The sequence below is a fragment of the Momordica charantia genome (assembly GCF_013281855.1).
Source record: "Momordica charantia cultivar OHB3-1 chromosome 8 unlocalized genomic scaffold, Mcharantia_2.0 BLBB01000008.1, whole genome shotgun sequence".
Lineage (NCBI taxonomy): Eukaryota > Viridiplantae > Streptophyta > Magnoliopsida > Cucurbitales > Cucurbitaceae > Momordica > Momordica charantia.
In genome coordinates, this window is record NW_028275166.1 from 10,842,676 (window position 1) to 10,861,512 (window position 18,837).

The window sequence follows — 18,837 nt, forward strand, 5'->3', positions numbered from 1 at the left end:
GCTCCACACGCAACGTACAAAATGGAAAATCACAATATCCAGAATAAAAAATAAAAAATAAAACAAAACCAAAATCCCCTCAGCCTTCGGCGCGGGCGGGGCCGTTTTCTCATACTCTGTCGGTGATTTTCCCGTCAAAAAGTTCTTCCCTTCCCTAAATTCTCTCTTCAAATCTCTGGATTTTTCCTCTTCCCCCAAATTCCCCTTCCAATTCAACGAACCCACATCGCCGATTCGTCTATTATGTCTTACGATTACCTCTTCAAGTACATAATCATTGGCGATACAGGTTTAATTTGTTCCTCTCAATACTCTGATTCTTCTTCTTCTGGAATAATTGTGAGGATTGGTTTCGAATTTAGGGTTTGTTTTTTTGTTTTTGTTTTTACTTTGCAGGTGTGGGGAAATCCTGCTTGTTGTTGCAGTTCACGGACAAGAGGTTTCAGCCTGTTCACGATCTCACCATCGGCGTTGAGTTTGGTGCTCGTATGGTCACCATTGATGGCCGTCCTATTAAGCTTCAGATATGGGATACTGTGAGTTTTTTGGCTTCTTTGTACTCCTACTGAAGGAATAATGTTGGTGGAAAAATGAAATTGAGAAAGTTACTGGAAGATTCCATTAAGGATGAGCAATTCTAGATGAGTAGCTGTTTGGTTTATGAATTTGTTGAGTAATCTTTTTATTGATATCAATTGATTCAGAACAGATTATGAAATATTTTCTATTAAGAATGTTTCCTGTCATGTTGTGGTCTTTTGTTGCTCTTTATTTTGGGGCGAATCCAGAAATTTTTTTAATAAGGGGCAAAACTTTTAGTTTATACAACAAATGGCTTATAAGATTAAAGTTATTGTATACTTAACATCATTATCCACGAACTCGTGATTGGTAAATTGAACTAAAAGAATGTAAGAGAGAACAATTTTTAACCTTCGAGTTTTTGTTCTAGAAAAAACAGAAAGCTATTTCTCAAAGCATCTGCCAAACAGTTTCTTATGTTTTCAAAACAGCAGAACAGTGATTTTCTTTTTCTTGCATTGTTCAAAATCGATATTTATCTTTTATGAAATTTTGTTTGGGTAGATAATGACATTTTAGTTTATTGTAGGCTGGGCAAGAATCATTTAGATCGATCACAAGATCTTACTACCGGGGAGCAGCTGGTGCATTGTTGGTTTATGATATAACTAGGTGAGTGTGAACTATGAATGGATGGATAACTTTTCTTACCATCTTAAATTTTCCCCTTCTTTACGAGTTAAACTTTTTGGTTGGGTGAGCTGTTGATTTGTTTTCTTTTTGAGAAATCTAAGATCAGTCCATGATTCTGTTGTCAGGAGAGAGACATTCAATCACTTGGCAAGCTGGTTGGAGGATGCTCGCCAGCATGCAAATTCCAATATGTCAATTATGCTCGTCGGGAACAAGGCTGATCTCGCTCATCGAAGAGCTGTAAGCAAAGAAGAGGGAGAACAATTTGCAAAAGAAAATGGACTCTTATTCTTAGAGGCATCTGCTAGAACAGCTCAGAATGTTGAGGAGGTTGGTTTATTTCTGATGTGTGCTTACGATTTACGAAAAAAGTAGTTTGAATCTTGTTTATTTTTAGTATTTTGATCATTATGATGCTTTATTTTACAGGCATTCATAAAGACTTCAGCGAAAATACTTCAAAATATTCAAGAAGGTGTCTTTGATGTATCCAATGAGGTAAGTTGCACCAATTTTTTGTGCTAAAAATATTGATAATTGGTGAGGTGTGTGAAAATAGTATAAGGGACTTTGAAATAATGAGTTCAAACTCCATACTAACAATCTATCTAGAATATATTAAAATTCTACGAGTTGTTGTTTTATGCAATGTTTTAAAAGGCTTTTGAGACTTACGCCTTGAGGCCCGCCTCGAGGCAAGGCTCTAACTTTTAGCCTCAAGACTTACGCCTTCTTTGGACTATAAGAGGCTTACGCCTCGCATAGAAGAGGCTTACGCCTCTTTGAAAACGCACTGAGGCTTAAAGTATATGCCTCGTGTAATGATTACAAGAATACTATTAATTTTTCCAATTCTTAAAAAATATCAAGGTTTTTTTTTTGTATGGAATCCTAAGCAGGAGTTGTAACAATTCAATCTATTACTACTTTTACTACTTAGACTTTAAAAATATTGAAGACAACAATTTATAGAATAAGTAAGTTCTATTGGTGATAATAGTAGTGATGTTATGATGTTTTTTTAGAATTTTTTTGAGTGACAAGTAACAGGTGGATATTTTGATAATTTTATATAACTATTATGTTTGGTAATACTTGACCACACAAATTTAGGATTTGTTTAATTCTTTTAATTAAAATTTAGGCTTACGCCTCATATCGCCTTGAGGCTTACGCCTCGCCTTTTCAAGAGAAAAAGCCTCAAGGCCGCCTTTAGCCTTTTAAAACATTGGTTTTATGTTGGACGTGCTTTTTCACCCTCCATTTCGGGATAAGGGTTGGGTTCTTTGATGTTAGATAGAGAGAAATAGTAGAATTTTCAATAGTGTGGAGTGATCTTGAGGAGAGGTTTGATCTAGATTTAATGCTTCCTTTTGGGCATTTTTATCTAAGGAATTTTGTAACTGTCCCTCAAGCTGGATTCTCTTGGATAAGAGCCTAGTTAGTTTGTTTTTGTGGTTCAGGATGTTTTCTGAATGGCCCGTGTATTCTTTTATTTTTTCTTAAGGAAAGTTGGTTGCTCGCTGGAAGGAGAAAAAAAAAGAAAGAAAAAATCGATGAGTTTTTAGTTAACAAATGTCGTAGGGTCGAGCAATTGTCTTGAGAGATGTGCGTAAGCAAATCGAGACATTAGTTGAAATGTGCGTAAGCATTTGGCACATGTCGGGATAAGGGTTGGGTTCTTTGGTAACTCATAAAAGAGTACTTTGGGTCAAGCGGTTGGCACATGTCCTAGCATTCATGAGAGGTTGCTTTATATAATTTTCATTTTTTCTGAGCTTTTTTGGCATAGTTTGTGTCTCGAAAACCTATTGCAAGCATGAAGAACATAGATGAATTCCTACATTTCACAAAATATTGCAGTCATCTGGAATCAAGATCGGTTATGGACGCCCTCAAGGGCCATCGGGGGCCAGAGATGGAACAGTTTCACAGAGAGGTGGATGTTGTGGGTGATTGTAAAGTGAAGGAGGGAAGTACTTGTTTTGTGTATATGATGAATCCTTTTGTGCAAGTTGTTTTACTCTTGTGCAAAAAAACAGCATGATTAAGTTCAGTGTATCCTTTCAAAAACATTGAATGTATAGTGATAGTGACCATCATAACTCTACTTGGCAAGGCAAGCTATTTACTTTGCTGACTCAATATTTTGGTTTAACAAAGTTTGTACATTTGGTGAGAATCCTGCATTTTTTGTCAGTTCTTTATTTGTCCACTCATCTCCTCCCTACAGAATTACATAATTCTGTTTTTATTCTACTTTGTATTTGTGGATCAAGTCCAATATGAATCAGCAAATGATTTTGATTTTAGACCAGTTTATGATGTTTTATTAGGGTGACTGTGTTTGAGGATATATTTCTGTTTGGTTCCTATGTTTTGAAAATAGACAATTTGGTCACCGACCTTTAGAAAATGGTTTTAAAAGGTCCTTGGAGTTATACTTTCATTAGTGTAATGGAATGCTAATGTAGAAGTTTGAGGTATTAGGTGGCAATGGCTGATATGTTTATTTCAAATGATGTGGCATTTGTGCTCTTCTCTTTATTCACTAGCTGCCTGCTGCCTACTCCGTTCTCTCCCTCCCTCTTCAGCATCATTGTACTCGGAGTTGCTCTCGCTTCCCTTCAATCTTCTTTCTTCCCTCCTCTCTTGATTTCAAGGTACTCTTCTCAATACCTATCAGTGTAAGTTCCCGACACGATAATATTACATTTCTAAATTTTCAAACCTAAAACATTAGTTCAGTTCGATTCGGGAAAGTAGAAAAAACCGAACCAATGTTTGCCCACTACTCCGGTTGATGCTAAGACAAGGGTGAGCCAAAATTTAATAGTAACTTTGAAGAAGGAATTGGTAGAATACTAGAAAAACGAAGACGGTTTAACTTTGAAAAAGTTGTCCGAAGTTCTCTGCTTCACTCGTCGGAGGTTTGAAGGGTGTTGTGTGGGATTAAGTTTTATATATGCAGTTTTCTTAAAAAAAAAAATTTAAAAAAAAAGGCACAAATACCACTTAATACCTCAAATTGTGGAAGTTTAACTCTACGGACTTCTTGAAAAAAAAAAAAAATCATTTTCTAAATGTGGGACCAAAGTGTCGATTTTTAAAAACCAAGTAGAAATCTATCCTCAAACTCAATGACCAAAAATATATTTTACTAAGTTATTAATTTGTAACGATTTACTTGCTTTAGTTTAAAAATACATTTGATCCGTATCAAATTAATCTACATAAACTACTTAGCTCCTCCATAGTTATGACATATCTTGTCACAATCCCCTTGAATATTTAACAACTAGGAAAGAGAAACATAAATACAAAGAATTTTAATTTTATTAAAAATGATAAAGGAATAGAGATAAGTTTAAATTTCTGATGATTACACCGTGAGAATTAGTTTCGCGACACCAAATATTGAAATTAGTTTTGCGACACCAAATATTGTAGGGAAGTTGCCATGTGAGATTCAAACTAGTCAAAACACTCATATATTAAAAAGAAGTAAAAAAAAAAAGTGGATAGAAAGAGATAATCGTAAGAAACTTTATTACAACTTAATAAAATTTTCATTCATGGTAGTGAGTAAATTACCTGAACTGCTAGAAAATAGAATCAATCTCCCAAAAATAAGGTTTAAAAATACTTACGATCCCTATACTTCCCGAACTTTAAATAAATAATTTAGTCCTTAGTAGTTGAAAATTTATAACGATTAAGTCCCTCCCTTGAGGAATGTTATTAAGAATTAATAGGATTTCTTATATATGTAGGTCATTAAACTAATAAAGTAGGTCATTATTACAAATTTAAAATTACAAAAACTAAATTGTTACCAATTTAAAAATACAAAGAAATAAATCGTTATCAATTTAAAAATAACTAAAGTTTAAGAATATTTCAATCTAAAAATAATGCTAGAAAATGGTCCAAATCAACTAGTACATTACCTAAATGGCAATTACCAAACATCACATAGCCACATAAATGTTCAAATATGGTCATAAAAAGTAGTGAAACTAACTTGCCTTCCATTCTTGATACCTAAGGGCCGTTCGTAACTAACTTGCCTTCCATTCTTGATACCTAAGGGCCGTTCGTAACGGCCATTTGATAACATTCCTGTATTTTATTTCTGTTTCTTCATTTTTAATAAATAAAAATAGAATTGTATGACCCCAACACCTAGAATCAAACAATGTATTATTTATGTTTTGCAGCAAATTGGAAACAGAAACCAGAAACAAAAAACTTATCATGATTGTTTCTAAAATTTCTATACAATTTTGAGAATGCCAGAAACATAATTAGTTGCTAAATAATGAGATTTCTTAACAAAATGTAGAAATAAGAAACAACAACGTTACCAAATGGGTCTAAATCTCCATTTTCACATTTCAGAACGCCCAACTCTCAAGGTAAACGACCTGAAGACGGTCTGATACACATCACATAATGCACAATTTCAACTGGTACAAAAATCCATTGAAATTGGAACAGTTGTTATTCTGAAAGAATTATGGCAATTTCAAATGTAAAGGACAGACAATCTATCTTCTGTGTCCTAACAGCATTAGTTCTATGGCAACCAATAACATACATAAGCTTTCTCACACACTGCTCTCCATCCCACGACTCAATGCATGTAGAACACTACAATGTTACTCTGCAAAAGCTCCCCTGGTATGGCTAGAGGCAAAGGTCGGTCCCAGCAAAGAAAAACCAATGGAAATTTACCTGGCGTTGTTCGATTTGAATTATGATCGGCCAGGTCTGCCTCCACCAAATCTGACCCGAAGATTGTCGTAGGTTCGAGAAACTAATAAAAGCCTAGGATCATCTTCAGGAATCTCACGTTCCTGCAAATCAAAACATGAAATGTTGGGAAAAATAACTGCAACTGGAAAACAGAGCTAAAAAAAGCACGTCCTATGATCGTTGGTGAGCCCTTTTGCAACTCCACAACTTTTGTGACATGTTTTGCCTCTTTTTTTCATATTTTTTCCCTAACAGGAGGAAATAGAATGTGGGCATGCATAGAGCTTGCTCAATTAAGTAATCAGAACCAAGTATATCCAATTAGTAAGATCATCCACACATAACAAATATCACAGAAATGAATGCAGTGACAGTTTGGTGAACCAACCAATGATGAGTCTCAACTCGACCAGATCCTAACTACTACAGTGGAGTCATATGTATTAATTATCAAATATCAAAATATAAAACAAAAAGATTAAAGTGAAGGGCAAGAGAGTCACCTTCAACCCCTTGTAATAAGCTTCCACAGCTGGGAATGTAGGTGTTATTTTTCGAGCTTGCAAGAGGTCCCATATATAATTGGCAGTTGTATATCCACCAGTCTGTAAGTGAACGTTGAATTTTTTTAACAAAAGAACACGAAAAAATGGACTCGTTTTATGAACTATATATGAACCCCATAAACTAAGAATTTTGAGCACCAAACAACAAGAGTCGTGTAAACTAGAACATGACAAACCACCTACCTTCTCACCCGCTGCTGCAAGGAGGAGATCACTCCCCATTTTTGGGCTCAAGAAAAAGCCCCTGGAATTCATATTTACCTGAAATAAGCATTAAAATCAAAAGCACATTCCTAAGGGCCTAAGGCATAATTAATTTCAATTGTAGTGTTAGTAGGAATAGGCACTTGGAAGTTACCAATGTTTCTTGAGCCAATTGCATTCCTTTTGGCGTATGACCAATCATGGCTCCCTCAACAAGCGTCTACAGCCAAATGAAACAATAGCTAAATGTCGGCAGTAATTATCCTGAATTCCTAATGGTAAAAATCTCATATCATTCGTTTGAATTGTCCATAATACGGCAGTGTCATTTGCAAGGGAAATAAAGTAGACCTATATTGGAAAAGGTTAACTCACACTCTCTCAAACTGTGTGTTCTAAGGAATCTCCAACACACTCGAACTTAAGAAAGCAAAGATAGCAAGGGCAATAGATCTTTTACTCTTTTTGATAAGAAACAATTAACATACAATACGGCCTTACTTGAACAAGATCTACTCTATAGGTTGTACATCAGTGTCCTTGAATTCTAACAGTTAACATGCAATAAATTTTCTGATGCTTTAAGAGCAAAAATGTATCATAGTTGGGTAAAACTCACTGCATAGAGTTCTGCAGACGGAGGGCTTCCAGAATTCAAGTGCTCCTCAAAAGTTTTAAGACCACGATCAATATCTCCAGAATGTAGATAGCACCTGCAAGAAGTTAGGTTGCCAAATCAGGAAATGAGTAATTAAATTAAAGATCTCAATACATTGGCTTTGCTCATCCAGCCAACGTAATCATTATTAATAATTAAGCATCTAACTCCGCACAAATATTTAGCAGAAAAACTGTAGTGGCAGTCCTTGCAATATACGTGTTTTCTTTATTATAGGTCATATTGTGATATCAATGAAAGTAAAAGAATCACTCAGCAGGGGTGGGATGGTTTGGTCATTTGATCACCAAGTATCCTATGAATGATATGACGAAAATAACCAAACAAGACAATTGCAAATTCTGCATACTTGCTAATATGCAATTCTTTGTCACTTCCATTCAAGCTACATGTCAAGAATAAAAGATATGCAAAGCTTGACCTAACTACTTTAACAAATAGAAATAAACATCAATACAGAAGCCATTAAGCCCAGCATGTTCGACATGGAAACATAATGATCAGATGAACTGTTACAGTAAGATAAATCAAGTAAATTCAAGCCTTCATCATTGGTGTAGTCGTAAGCCAGAAAATACTCATTCAGCAATCATAATTACATCCAGCTGTGGTGAATCAAGGCACAAAGAAAGGCAAATCTGTACTTGCATTAGATATGCAGAAACTCACATTCACAGTTTGATCGTTTAGAATTTATAACTGCAGTCACTATCATCAAAGCAAGAAGCAATCAGCTAAAGAAAACAGACTCAAACAAAACAAAATTCTAAACTTCCATCACTGAAGTAACTGTGAGCCACAAAATGATACCCATGCAATCAGTAATAGTCCAGATCTAGCTGATATATGCTTTGACACTAATTAATAAACTGCATGGACATATTGACAGCAGAATCTAATTTTTGGACCGAGCCTTTCACCTCATGACTTGAATCACTATGTAGACATCAGGAGTTTTTCCATCCTTCTTTAACATCTCCAATATGGTTTCCATTACCTACTTTGATGAACAAAGAAGAAATTATGATAGGGAAAAAATAAGTCAAATACAAAACTTCATTACAAGGAAGTTTATACACAATACATGGTAGAAATTATGTTAGAAGTTATTTTTTGAGTACAATATATGGGGGTAGAGGATCGAACTTACCATCTCTAGACTGAAGATATATGTCAATTATTGTTAAGCTATATTTGCTTTGGAAATTATGTTAGAAGTATTACACAGATATAGAAGAGAATAGATGAGATCTAGGATGTAATAAATGACGACATTAGACATTGGGAAACCTAAAAATAGCAGAACGAGCTAATCACATATGCAATTGGACACGAAAGAAATAAAGAGGACTGATGTGAATTAGTTTGTCCTATAATATAAAATCAAGATTTTGCTGGTATTATGAATGATACCTCTACATTCCTGAGATTTGCACAAGCATGCAAAGCAACATGATAAACAGTCAATTGTCTGTTCAAAAATCCTCCACGTCTGTTAACGTATTCAGCAGTGGGAATGTTATACAATTCCTCTTCTGAAACACCCATCATTACATTTTCAGCTGTTATACTTGATGCTTCAACTGACAACCATTCCTTTGACCGTTCAACAAATTCAACAACCTTATCATAAAAAGTAACATTGTATTTATATATCACCAACTAATCATTAAGAAGGACATGAAGAACAGCTGAGGTGATTGTTACTTTAGTAGCAAAATCATCTGCCACAGGTTTCTTGTTCATGTGTGCAGCTATGAGTCCAGTATAGCAGAACTTGTTTAAGCCAAGGCCAGCAGCAGTCATATCTCTGACAATTGTATACCTAAAAGATTGATGAAAAACGTTAACTATTATACAAATCTCCAAGGAGTACTAGGTCATGCCCATAGTCTCTGTGTATTTTGAAGAAACTAATAGCAAGGTGACTCTAAGGCCATTAATCCATAGCAAGTATAAAATGACTGAATTTAATGGTGATAATATTTCTTTCAGCCATTTATACATCAATAAATCATCAAAGATACAGGATTATTATAATGTTTTCAGGCAAGATGATAAAATGATAGGTTGAGAAAGAAGTAGCATACACGCGATCTAATCTACCAGCAGCTGCACAAGCATTAAGTAGGCAGATGTATGTCTGCGAATGTGGCTTCACTTCATATCTCCTCATCTCATCTAAGATCTTCAATTCAAACAGATAAAAGTTGACAACCATAAAAATTGAAAAGCTCTGGCTATGCCGTCTGAGACTTCCAAAACAAAAAGAGACCTACCCGGACAGCCTCCTCAGAGTTCTTGCATTTACCACATAATGAGATCAACATGTTATACAGAGTAACCTGCAAAACATATGTACATACAGAAATTAAGGTCACCAAAAAGACAACTAATTGGAAACAGTCAAACGTCAGAAGAAGACCCAGTTCAAATTCTAAAAGTACCTACATCAGGAATCAGACCCATGGCCTTCATCTCGTCCCTGAAGAAAATTGCATCCTGGAAACGAGCACCTTTCATGGTTCCAGTAATCAGCGAGTGGAAAACATCCATTGTAGGCTGCACTCCATCCAACATCATATCGTCGTACACATCCCTCAACAAGAAATACCTGAACCGGAAACACGTCGAAGAACAAAGCTAACATTTCAAACACACACGACCAAAAAAAAACAACCAGAAATGGGCAGAGAAGGAACAAGAAAGAAGACCTTCTCTGGGCAGTGATGGAGCCAATTACAGTGTTGTACTCGGCGACATTATCGGCGTAATTCCTCTTACTGTACTCTTCTGTAGAAGCAGCAAAAGATCGACGCTGTCCAAGCAGACGAACAAGCGAGCGGCTGTGACCTGAACAGAAATGGAAGCGCGAGAAACGTATAAGCCAAAATAGAGGATTGAGATCAAGAAATGGCGAGTTTCAATGGCGAATAAGGGAAGAGGAAGAAGAAGAGTTTACCGGTGACGGATTGGAGAAGCTTCATTGAGACTGAAAATCGATCGACGGAGCGGAGAGAAGGGAGCTCGCTCTGTTCTTCTCCGGCGAGGTTTCTCACCAAAACCCTCCGTTTCTCAATATTGGGCCTTTTGAGACACGATGGGCCAGTTTACGAGCCTTGGCCCAAATTAATTGGGCCGACGAGAACCATTGATGGGCTATAGGTAGCCCAGTTAAATTGGCCCACCCCAATTCGGAACAGAAATCTGAATGGGAAAGAACAGAAATCTATCTATATCTATATTCTATAGTATATATAAAAGGCGGGACGAGGAGAAACTTTTTAGGTCAATTTTACCCTTCTTCAATAACTCATTTTTATAAAAATTTGATGGCAAATTTAATTTGCCTCTCCTACTTTCTTCCTCTCTCCCATTCCCACGCCAACTTCCTCATTTATCTCTTTTCTTTTCTTTGAAAATATTTTATCTCCACCTATGCAAGTTACTTTTCTTGCCTTCATTTATCTTAATTCTCTCATTATATTTCTTTCACATTTATTCTCCATTCATTTTTTCTCCACCATCCAAATCCAAATGCATTACTCAAATTAACCTACCCAAATAACCATTTATCTTTTTTTTCTTTTAAAATTATAATTTCACTTAATCTGGTTTAGAATATGAAAAGTTTTATCATCTATTTAATTTATTTTTTTAATCCTAGAATTTGAAGTGTTTTTCTCTCCTCTCTCTCTTCTATATAATTAACTATATATACTATTTTTGCCCTCTAAATTTATCTCTTCTCTCCGTAAGGATCTCACCCCTCTAAATTCCTCTATTTTCTCTTACTAATCTTCTCTCTCTTAATTATTCTTTCATTATTTTTATCTTTATTTTTTTTAACTCCTTTGATCTACCACATACCCTCTCCCAGTCATTTCATCTCCCTAACCCCCTTCCAATTATCACATACCCTCTCTCAATCCTTTCATCTTCCTAACCCCCTTCCAATCCGTATATAAATATGTGTTCTCTCTTTCTCATGCCAACCAAAAATGAAGAGGTGGTGGATGGAACAATGTAGAAAATTTTCTAAGTGGTGTGAAGGTATGAAGATTACTCTCTTGCTTTAACAATGACAACAACAATGCACATATGGGTGATCGAGAGGATAATTGATAGTGAAGAGAAGCCAAATTAAAGCTGAGTTGATGACATTAGTTCGCTTTCTCCAAATTTATCATTGTTCAGATTGAAAGAAATTCTAGAGTACGATGTGTCGAGATGGTGGTCAATGGAATCGAGATCAAGCAAAATTCGATCATTCTCATAATTTGGATAATAAGAATGCTTATGAGTTTGATTTTTATTCATTTATTTTTTTTAAAGCGATGCTTTTGATTTATATATGTGAAATGTTGTAATTATTTTTACAAAGTTAGGGCAAAAAAACAATTTTTATCCCTCTCAATATCATAAGGTTGGACCTTTTAGGGTTTACTCTTTCTCTCATTCTTACCTTTCTTTTTCATTCTAGAATGAACAAACTTAATGATTTAATGTCACACAATTTAACAAAGATAAAATGTAATATAATAATTTATAATCAAGAAAATTAGAGGTAAATTAAGAACATTCATTCATTAAAAAAAAACGTACACGTTGGTGCTTTTTCATCTTTCTTTACACTTCAAATTTGTACTTACTTTCCATGCTAATCTTTCATCATCTTATTTTATTATAACAATATCATACCTTGAATTTATAAATCACTTTCTTTCTTTAAAATGATAATATTATAGACATAAAAAATAATATTTATTTTACTTTGATTTAGAACTACAAGATTATACGTGCAAGGCACGTATTTCTTACTAGTTTATCATAAATGCATGCTTATTTGTTTTCTTTTTGAGTTTCCGAATCAAACTAAATTCGACCATGACTATTTTAAGTTAAAATATTATTTTGGTTCATTTTAGTCTTTGTAGTCTCTCAAAATGTTCATTTTAATTCTTAGTATTTTTAAAATATTCGTTTTGATCTCTATACTTTTAAAATTGATCTCTAAATATTTACAAAATTTTAACATAAATTCTACACATAATCGAAATCATTTAAAATAAAATCATGCTTGAATTTCAAGAAATACATTAAATATAGTGTCGTGTTGAAATTGTGATAGAAAAACTGAGATTAAAAATAAGAATTAAGGGACTAAAATAGTTACTTTTAAAAACGATAAGGATCAAAACAAACAATTTAAAAATACAGACACTTAATGAACTCAAATTAAAATTACCATGTATATTTTATATACAACATTTTAGATTTTTGGCAGCGTGCTTGCACCGCCACTTCTAATGAAGAGAACACGTACACTGGAATCTCACCTTTCATTATATATAAATATATATGTCTTTTTTTATGTTATTTTTTAGTACAACATGTAGAGTTGAGGGTTCCAACTCACAATTTCTTGATTGAAGATATGTACAATTATGCTCATGCACTTATTTTATTTATATGTCGTAGCATTCTAGAAAATAATCATTATGATTATACCGATACACCTTGAAAGTTTTGATCTCCTACCCTACCTCTTCACTCCCTTTATTTTTCTTTTTTCCTTTGTATATAAAATTGACTCTGAATAATGTAATATAAGCCCATCTTTTACTGCAACAACAAAATTATATCAGGACCGTATTGTAGGTTCATTTTTCGTTTTCAATTTTATTAAAAAATCTAAGCATTTAACAAATATTTATGTTTCTTGTTTCTCATTTTTTAAAAACATTCTCAAAATTGTTTAAAAATTTTTGGAAATAATACAAACAAGTTTTTTTGGTTCTTGTTCCATTTCAAATTTATTTTAAAACATTATTTTATATTTATTGAACTTGGGTGTTTGAGCCATACAATTCAATGTTTGTTTAAACAAGTCTTTTTGTTTAGTACAACAACCTGTGTAGGTAGAGATTCAAACTCATTTAAACTAATAATAGTCTTAAATGTTCCAATTTTACCTCAAATAAGTGATATTCATAATCATAAGTATAATATAACTCAAACTAACATATTTAAATATTAAATACAACCTTTATCATACCTTAATTAGAAAATCAACTATAACCTTACCACTCAACCCTACTACAAGCCATACAAGCCATCCTAATTACATGATAATTTGAGATCTTGAATTCGCCCTCCTCAATGGCCTTTTTGGTTTGTCGAACTTAATAAAAAAAATAAAAAGAAAACAGAAAAGATAATTTATTTTCCATGTTTAATGCTTGAGAAAAAGTACTCTCGTATATCATTACATTATACATTTTCCTATAAACCGTACAAAGACATATCAAAAAGTATAAAAAGGAAGAATAAGAATCATGAATCAAGTCCAGTGGCCAATTTTCATTTACAATACCCACTTTCATTTTGTACATAAAGTATAGTGTAATGGAGGCCTGGCTATGGCTACTGGACCAAAAAAAACTCACAAATCATCAAACTTTTTTGGTAGCATTATTCAGTGATAAAAAAAAAGAATTAAGAATCAAATGATTCATATCTACATCCATTGCTTGCTTTCTATCGTTTGATATCGAGGCATCGTATCTGTACTTTATCACGAACCTGGGCGATTCTTTCAGCCTAGTTGAGATCTGATCAGTAGAGCTTCAACCGTGTGTGGATAGGATTTCGACAGAATGGGCATGTTTGAAGATCCTGTCCACATTCGCCGCACGTCTGCCATTTCCAAGCACATCCGTGAGAGAAGAGAACTCAAATTTCAGTAATACCTTTCGACTTGAAGGATAGAAGATTAAGTACCTGATGTCCACAACCAAATGCCAAGTCCTTTGGGTTACTAAGGCAAATGCCGCACAACTGTGACCACAAAAACAAGCTCTTGGTATTAATAGAAGCATGGTACGTCGTTCTAAAGGACATCTCAAACTCACACAAATAAAAACTAAAAACTGGTTGCACCGTCCAATTCAAGACAACAATACAAATCACAAAGAGCAAAATATAGAAACCTTGTCATCGTAGGATGAAATATCAATTGAACGAACGGTTTCGATTGGATTAGTATGCGGAGGATATGGAGTGGTTTCGATCGGATTAGTATTGAGAGGATATGGAGGCACACTTGGCTGATAATTGAAGGATTGAGGAGGTTTTGGACTGCTGAAAGATGCTGCAACAGGTGGAGGAAGTGGAATCCTCTGGGGAGCATTGCCTTTTCGAGACCTGAGATAAGAATGAATAAAATGATTGATTGGGACAATAAAGTTGAAGATTCCTTTTTGAAAATATCTCCTGATGTTTGATAAGATGCTTCTTACCCCAGTAGATTAAGTTCCATGGTAGCTTTATATTGAGAAGGAATCTCCATCAGAGCTGAAAGCGCAAATTCCGTCTCCTTCCGAGACTGGGGAACGTCCTTCGACATAATCGCAGTAAAATTCACAAACTAAAGAGAGAGATGGGTAAAAATTGTAAGGTCTCTGAAATTTGAAGTTGTAGGTTAAGGAAACAGATATAGAAAACGAAACGCAAGTGCCTCCGCTTACCTGAAAATTATCGAAGGCACGGGCGGGGATATTGTCATCGAATTCTTTCATTGTATCCCACGGTCCATCCCCAACCCCGACTAAAATAATTGAAAGAGGGAAATTGCTGAAATGAAAGCATAGCAAATAATTAAAGGCTGAACAGAATGTTAACTAAATTCACAAATATATAAATCATATACTCATAACTCACCTTGCTGCCACGATGGCGTCAACAGTTTTCTGTTCTTGTGGACTTAGCCTTCCACGTTCAGTGTCCACACTTCTCGTCACCTGAGATAATTACCAATTCAGAAAAAGATAAAATTTGAGATAGAATCACACATGAAGACCGGTAAATCAACAATGATTTGATTTATAGCTTTTTATTTCTAAAAATTATACCATTTTCAAATTTTGGCTTAGATTTTTAAAAAGTTGATAACAAAATAAAGAAACAAAAAAGGGGAGAAAAGTAGTGTTTGTAAGCTTAATTTTAAAAAACAGAGACCCAAAAACAAAATGGTTATTGAGTTCTAAATTGAGTTTCAATTTTCATTCTTGGTGGAACGCAGCTTCAGTTTATTTGGCCGTCGTCGCAATTTTTGTCCTAAATCAATAAACAAAATTCCCTCAGAATTGTTTCTTTAGAAGAACTGAAAGTAGTACCTGCCCATCAGCAATTATCAACAGAACGTGATATTGGCCGCCACTCTGCTCCACAATTGTCGTTGCCATCTCAATAACCGGTGCAAATGAAGTCGGTCCTGTCATGAATAATAAGGGACATAAGAATCATTCACATCTGAGAACTAATTTGATGAAAAATAAGGTGTGAAGAAGTATAGTTTATTCCAGAACCTGCAAGACGTAGATGGGGAACAATTTCCCTATAACGACTCAACACGTCCTCAAATCCGTTACAAAATCTATCATCTGGATAGAAACTGAAGACATCTTGATCATGTGTAGATGCTGCCAAATGCCAATCACATGAGAAATTTATATATGTGCAGGCTGGAAAGTTTGAAACAGAACAAGAAAGCCAACAGACGACGGGTTAAGGAAATACCATCTCCAAATCCGAAGCATGGAATCAAATTATCGTCATCAAAAGCGGACATTGTTTTTCCAACAATGGATATGGCTTGTTCATAGGGATTAGGGCCATTTCGGATGTCATGAAGGCTTCGTTTGTTGAATGAACTCGCGCCTAATTAAAATTCAACAGCATTCAACACTGCAACTTAGAAATGTAAGAAAACTAAGCTCAACAATTGACTATTACCTGTCCACTCATTGCTCTTTGTGAAATCGATTCCAATAATGAGATTGGACGACTCAAGCCCGGCACGAGCAAGAGCTTGTGTTACCTATAGACAACAATTTTCACCTAATGATATTAGATTTGCAGAGCATAATCACAAAAGTGCACAAGTATTAAGTTATTATAACTAATACAGCAACATCAAGCGAGGAATAAACAATGGCTATCAACCAATTAATATTCTGTTCTTCCAAGCATATAACACAAAGCCCACAGGAACCTGTTTCTTTCTTAGAAAGTCAGTGTTATAGAAGCAGGCATTAAACTAAATATGACATAATAAGCAGGAAATTTTTTTGTTTCTATTAACTTTTTGAACAAAAGTTAATATTGAAAGAAACTGTTCCATTAGGTACATTCCATTCTATCTTACCTCCTCCAAGGATTTGTAATTATCAGCAATCCTCGAGTATCGCCTCTCGAACTTTTTTCCATTATCGGCACCACCATAATGGTTTTCAGGAGGAGGGTAATATGGCTGTGCGGAATATGATTGCTGCGGAACATAACTCTGGCTTCCCTGAACGTATGGATATGCTTCCTGAGGATATGGGGATTGAGGATATGCACCACTCCACGACGACGAAACAGAACGAACTGACGGTTCCTCCTTTGAATTTCCAGCCCCCATCAATCCAAAACTCTTTTATCAAATTCTTCCAAACTCCTAAGAAACTCTTCTTGTCTGATTGACAAAGCAAGGCAACAAAATCAGCCAAAGTTAATCAAAACCCACAGCTAGAAGGCTAAAACCAGTATAATCAGAAGACTATAATAAAGTATTCTTTCTCGTAAATGAAGTTGTAAAGAAGATTTCAAGCTTATTATTCAAATCAAAACAGGTGGCTTTAAAATTCCATCACGCCACGCCTCTTCACCGACTCAGGAAAGCAAAAAAACAAAAAACCTAAGGGATGAAAACCAGGACCTTTCAAACAAGAGATAGCAGCCTGTCAAAAATGGCTAGAGAAAGGCCAGAGAGAACGGAAATGAATTTGCTACGTCGCCAAAGGTAAATAAAATAATTCTCATCATGAATAGAATTACATAAAAAAAGGAAAAACATGCAAATAAACAACACGATTTCATTTAGTAAACTCTCTTAATCTTCTCAACTTCAACCTTTGAAATGTCAAACCAGCTACAACCTCCAATCACACGATAATCCGAAATTCTCAAACTCACTAATCACAAACCAAAGCTTATAAGTTTAAATCTGCGGGACTCGAACGCTATTAATAGCCCCCCCACATTCGAGCAATTACAGACGTATCGAACAACAGAATTTCCCGGAAACCAATGATGAAAAAGCTGAAAAGCATCTCGAAAAAGAAAGAAAATGAACTACGTACCGTCGCCTGGCGTTCCTAAATTTGCTTGCCCTTTGCGCAATTGACGAAAGTCACTCCACTTCAAAGATGGAATGCAGAACGAAGACAATAAAATCAAATCATTCAGCGAAAAGAGGAAAAGGAAAACTGTAAAGTGGATCAGATTTTTGACTTCTTCGAACGGGAATCTGGAGTTTGTTATTCCGGTAAAACGATTCCTTGATTAGGCAGAAATTTGAAGTTTCGCAGCGAAGCAATGCAGAAAAATTGGTTGGAATTAGTGGGTTTCGAAGACTTTGAAGAACGAAAATGAAAATTTTATCGGATTCCCAATTCGGAATCGAACGACTGAATCTTCTTTATTGATCTGGATTAGGTTTTAATTATAAAATATTTAGTGTTGTCATGTCTATTAAATACAATGGCACGTCTCTTATTAAAATAAATGATAAATATAATGTTGCGTAACCTCAAATATTTTATGTTTGCAACCCCAACCGTTCAATTACCGGCAACCATTTATTTATATAATACTAGTTAGAAACATGCCATCTACGAGAAATTTTGTAGTTCTATTTTAACTATAAAAAAAAAAAATATATATATATATATATATATATAATATCATTATAAGTTATAACGAAAACTTTATTTTATGGGAACGATTGATGCAATCATAACTTATATGAATTGTAGTAGTAGTTGATCATTCTGACGATAGTGAAATTTATTGTTGATAGCAACAATCATACTTAAGGTAAAAATGTTGATAATATTAAAGGAAACTGCAATAATGAAAGAGAAATAAGTTAGAAAATATTCCTAGGCTATTGGTAAAAATATTTTGAGAGTACAGAAAGAGATATTTAGCATAAAAAAAATCTAGAGTGAAATAAGAGTAATGAAAAAATATATATGATTAACACAAAACTTTTCATATTACATTTTGTGATTTAAATTAAACTAATATAATTTACTAGATTTTGACAACGGATTATGACGAACATATTTTTTAAATTTAAAATTTGACGGATAAATAAAATTGTCCAAATATATTTTACAAAAGATAGTAGGTGTTTTTAATCTATTTTCAAGGGTTATAAATTTATAATTATTTTTTAAAAATAAATTGACAAAATATTTTTAAATTCAAACTTTCACATTTTTTTTGGCATTTAAATTTTTGTTATCAACTCATTTCAATTTTTCAAAACGAGCATAGCTCACGATAATTAACATATACCTCCAA

At 34.3% G+C, this 18,837-nt stretch overlaps 3 protein-coding genes across 3 annotated transcripts; 1 reads left to right on the forward strand and 2 right to left on the reverse strand.

The window, feature by feature from the left end:
- Positions 1–45: 45 nt before the first annotated feature.
- On the forward strand, positions 46–3,397 carry LOC111019951 (ras-related protein RABB1b). Its single transcript, XM_022296470.2, has 6 exons — positions 46–289; positions 397–536; positions 1,112–1,194; positions 1,341–1,545; positions 1,645–1,713; positions 3,079–3,397. Exons 1-6 carry the CDS (start codon positions 244–246, stop codon positions 3,169–3,171), a joined length of 636 nt encoding a protein of 211 aa, XP_022152162.1. The 5' UTR covers positions 46–243; the 3' UTR covers positions 3,172–3,397.
- Positions 3,398–5,578: 2,181 nt separating this feature from the next.
- On the reverse strand, positions 5,579–10,532 carry LOC111019974 (Pentatricopeptide repeat (PPR) superfamily protein). The gene is made up of 13 exons (XM_022296507.2): positions 10,385–10,532; positions 10,137–10,275; positions 9,874–10,036; positions 9,702–9,767; positions 9,513–9,610; positions 9,130–9,247; positions 8,836–9,045; positions 8,343–8,419; positions 7,363–7,456; positions 6,898–6,963; positions 6,723–6,800; positions 6,477–6,578; positions 5,579–6,074 (listed from the first exon to the last, which is right to left on the reverse strand). The coding sequence occupies exons 1-13, from the start codon at positions 10,407–10,409 to the stop codon at positions 5,973–5,975; spliced, it is 1,338 nt and encodes a 445-aa protein (XP_022152199.1). The 5' UTR covers positions 10,410–10,532; the 3' UTR covers positions 5,579–5,972.
- A 3,229-nt stretch (positions 10,533–13,761) lies between these two features.
- Positions 13,762–17,971, reverse strand: LOC111019965 (E3 ubiquitin-protein ligase RGLG2). Its single transcript, XM_022296491.2, has 12 exons — positions 17,610–17,971; positions 16,631–16,942; positions 16,219–16,303; positions 16,003–16,143; positions 15,792–15,905; positions 15,600–15,697; positions 15,145–15,224; positions 14,952–15,057; positions 14,724–14,851; positions 14,415–14,628; positions 14,206–14,262; positions 13,762–14,121 (listed from the first exon to the last, which is right to left on the reverse strand). Exons 2-12 carry the CDS (start codon positions 16,886–16,888, stop codon positions 14,041–14,043), a joined length of 1,362 nt encoding a protein of 453 aa, XP_022152183.1. The 5' UTR covers positions 16,889–16,942; positions 17,610–17,971; the 3' UTR covers positions 13,762–14,040.
- Positions 17,972–18,837: the final 866 nt, after the last annotated feature.

Excerpts from the sequence above, each read along its gene's own strand:
- LOC111019951 (XM_022296470.2), top strand. The coding sequence starts at position 244 with ATGTCTTACGATTACCTCTTCAAGTACATAATCATTGGCGATACAG. Across the intron at positions 290-396 it reads CATAATCATTGGCGATACAG|GTGTGGGGAAATCCTGCTTG; the intron begins GTTTAATTTGTT and ends TTTACTTTGCAG. Across the intron at positions 1,714-3,078 it reads TCTTTGATGTATCCAATGAG|TCATCTGGAATCAAGATCGG; the intron begins GTAAGTTGCACC and ends AAAATATTGCAG.
- LOC111019974 (XM_022296507.2), bottom strand. The coding sequence starts at position 10,409 with ATGAAGCTTCTCCAATCCGTCACCG. Across the intron at positions 9,768-9,873 it reads CCATGGGTCTGATTCCTGAT|GTTACTCTGTATAACATGTT; the intron begins GTAGGTACTTTT and ends TATGTTTTGCAG. Across the intron at positions 9,611-9,701 it reads ACTCTGAGGAGGCTGTCCGG|ATCTTAGATGAGATGAGGAG; the intron begins GTAGGTCTCTTT and ends TTTGAATTGAAG.
- LOC111019965 (XM_022296491.2), bottom strand. The coding sequence starts at position 16,888 with ATGGGGGCTGGAAATTCAAAGGAGGAACCGTCAGTTCGTTCTGTTTCG. Across the intron at positions 14,629-14,723 it reads ATGGAACTTAATCTACTGGG|GTCTCGAAAAGGCAATGCTC; the intron begins GTAAGAAGCATC and ends TTCTTATCTCAG. Across the intron at positions 14,263-14,414 it reads TTTCATCCTACGATGACAAG|TTGTGCGGCATTTGCCTTAG; the intron begins GTTTCTATATTT and ends TTGTGGTCACAG.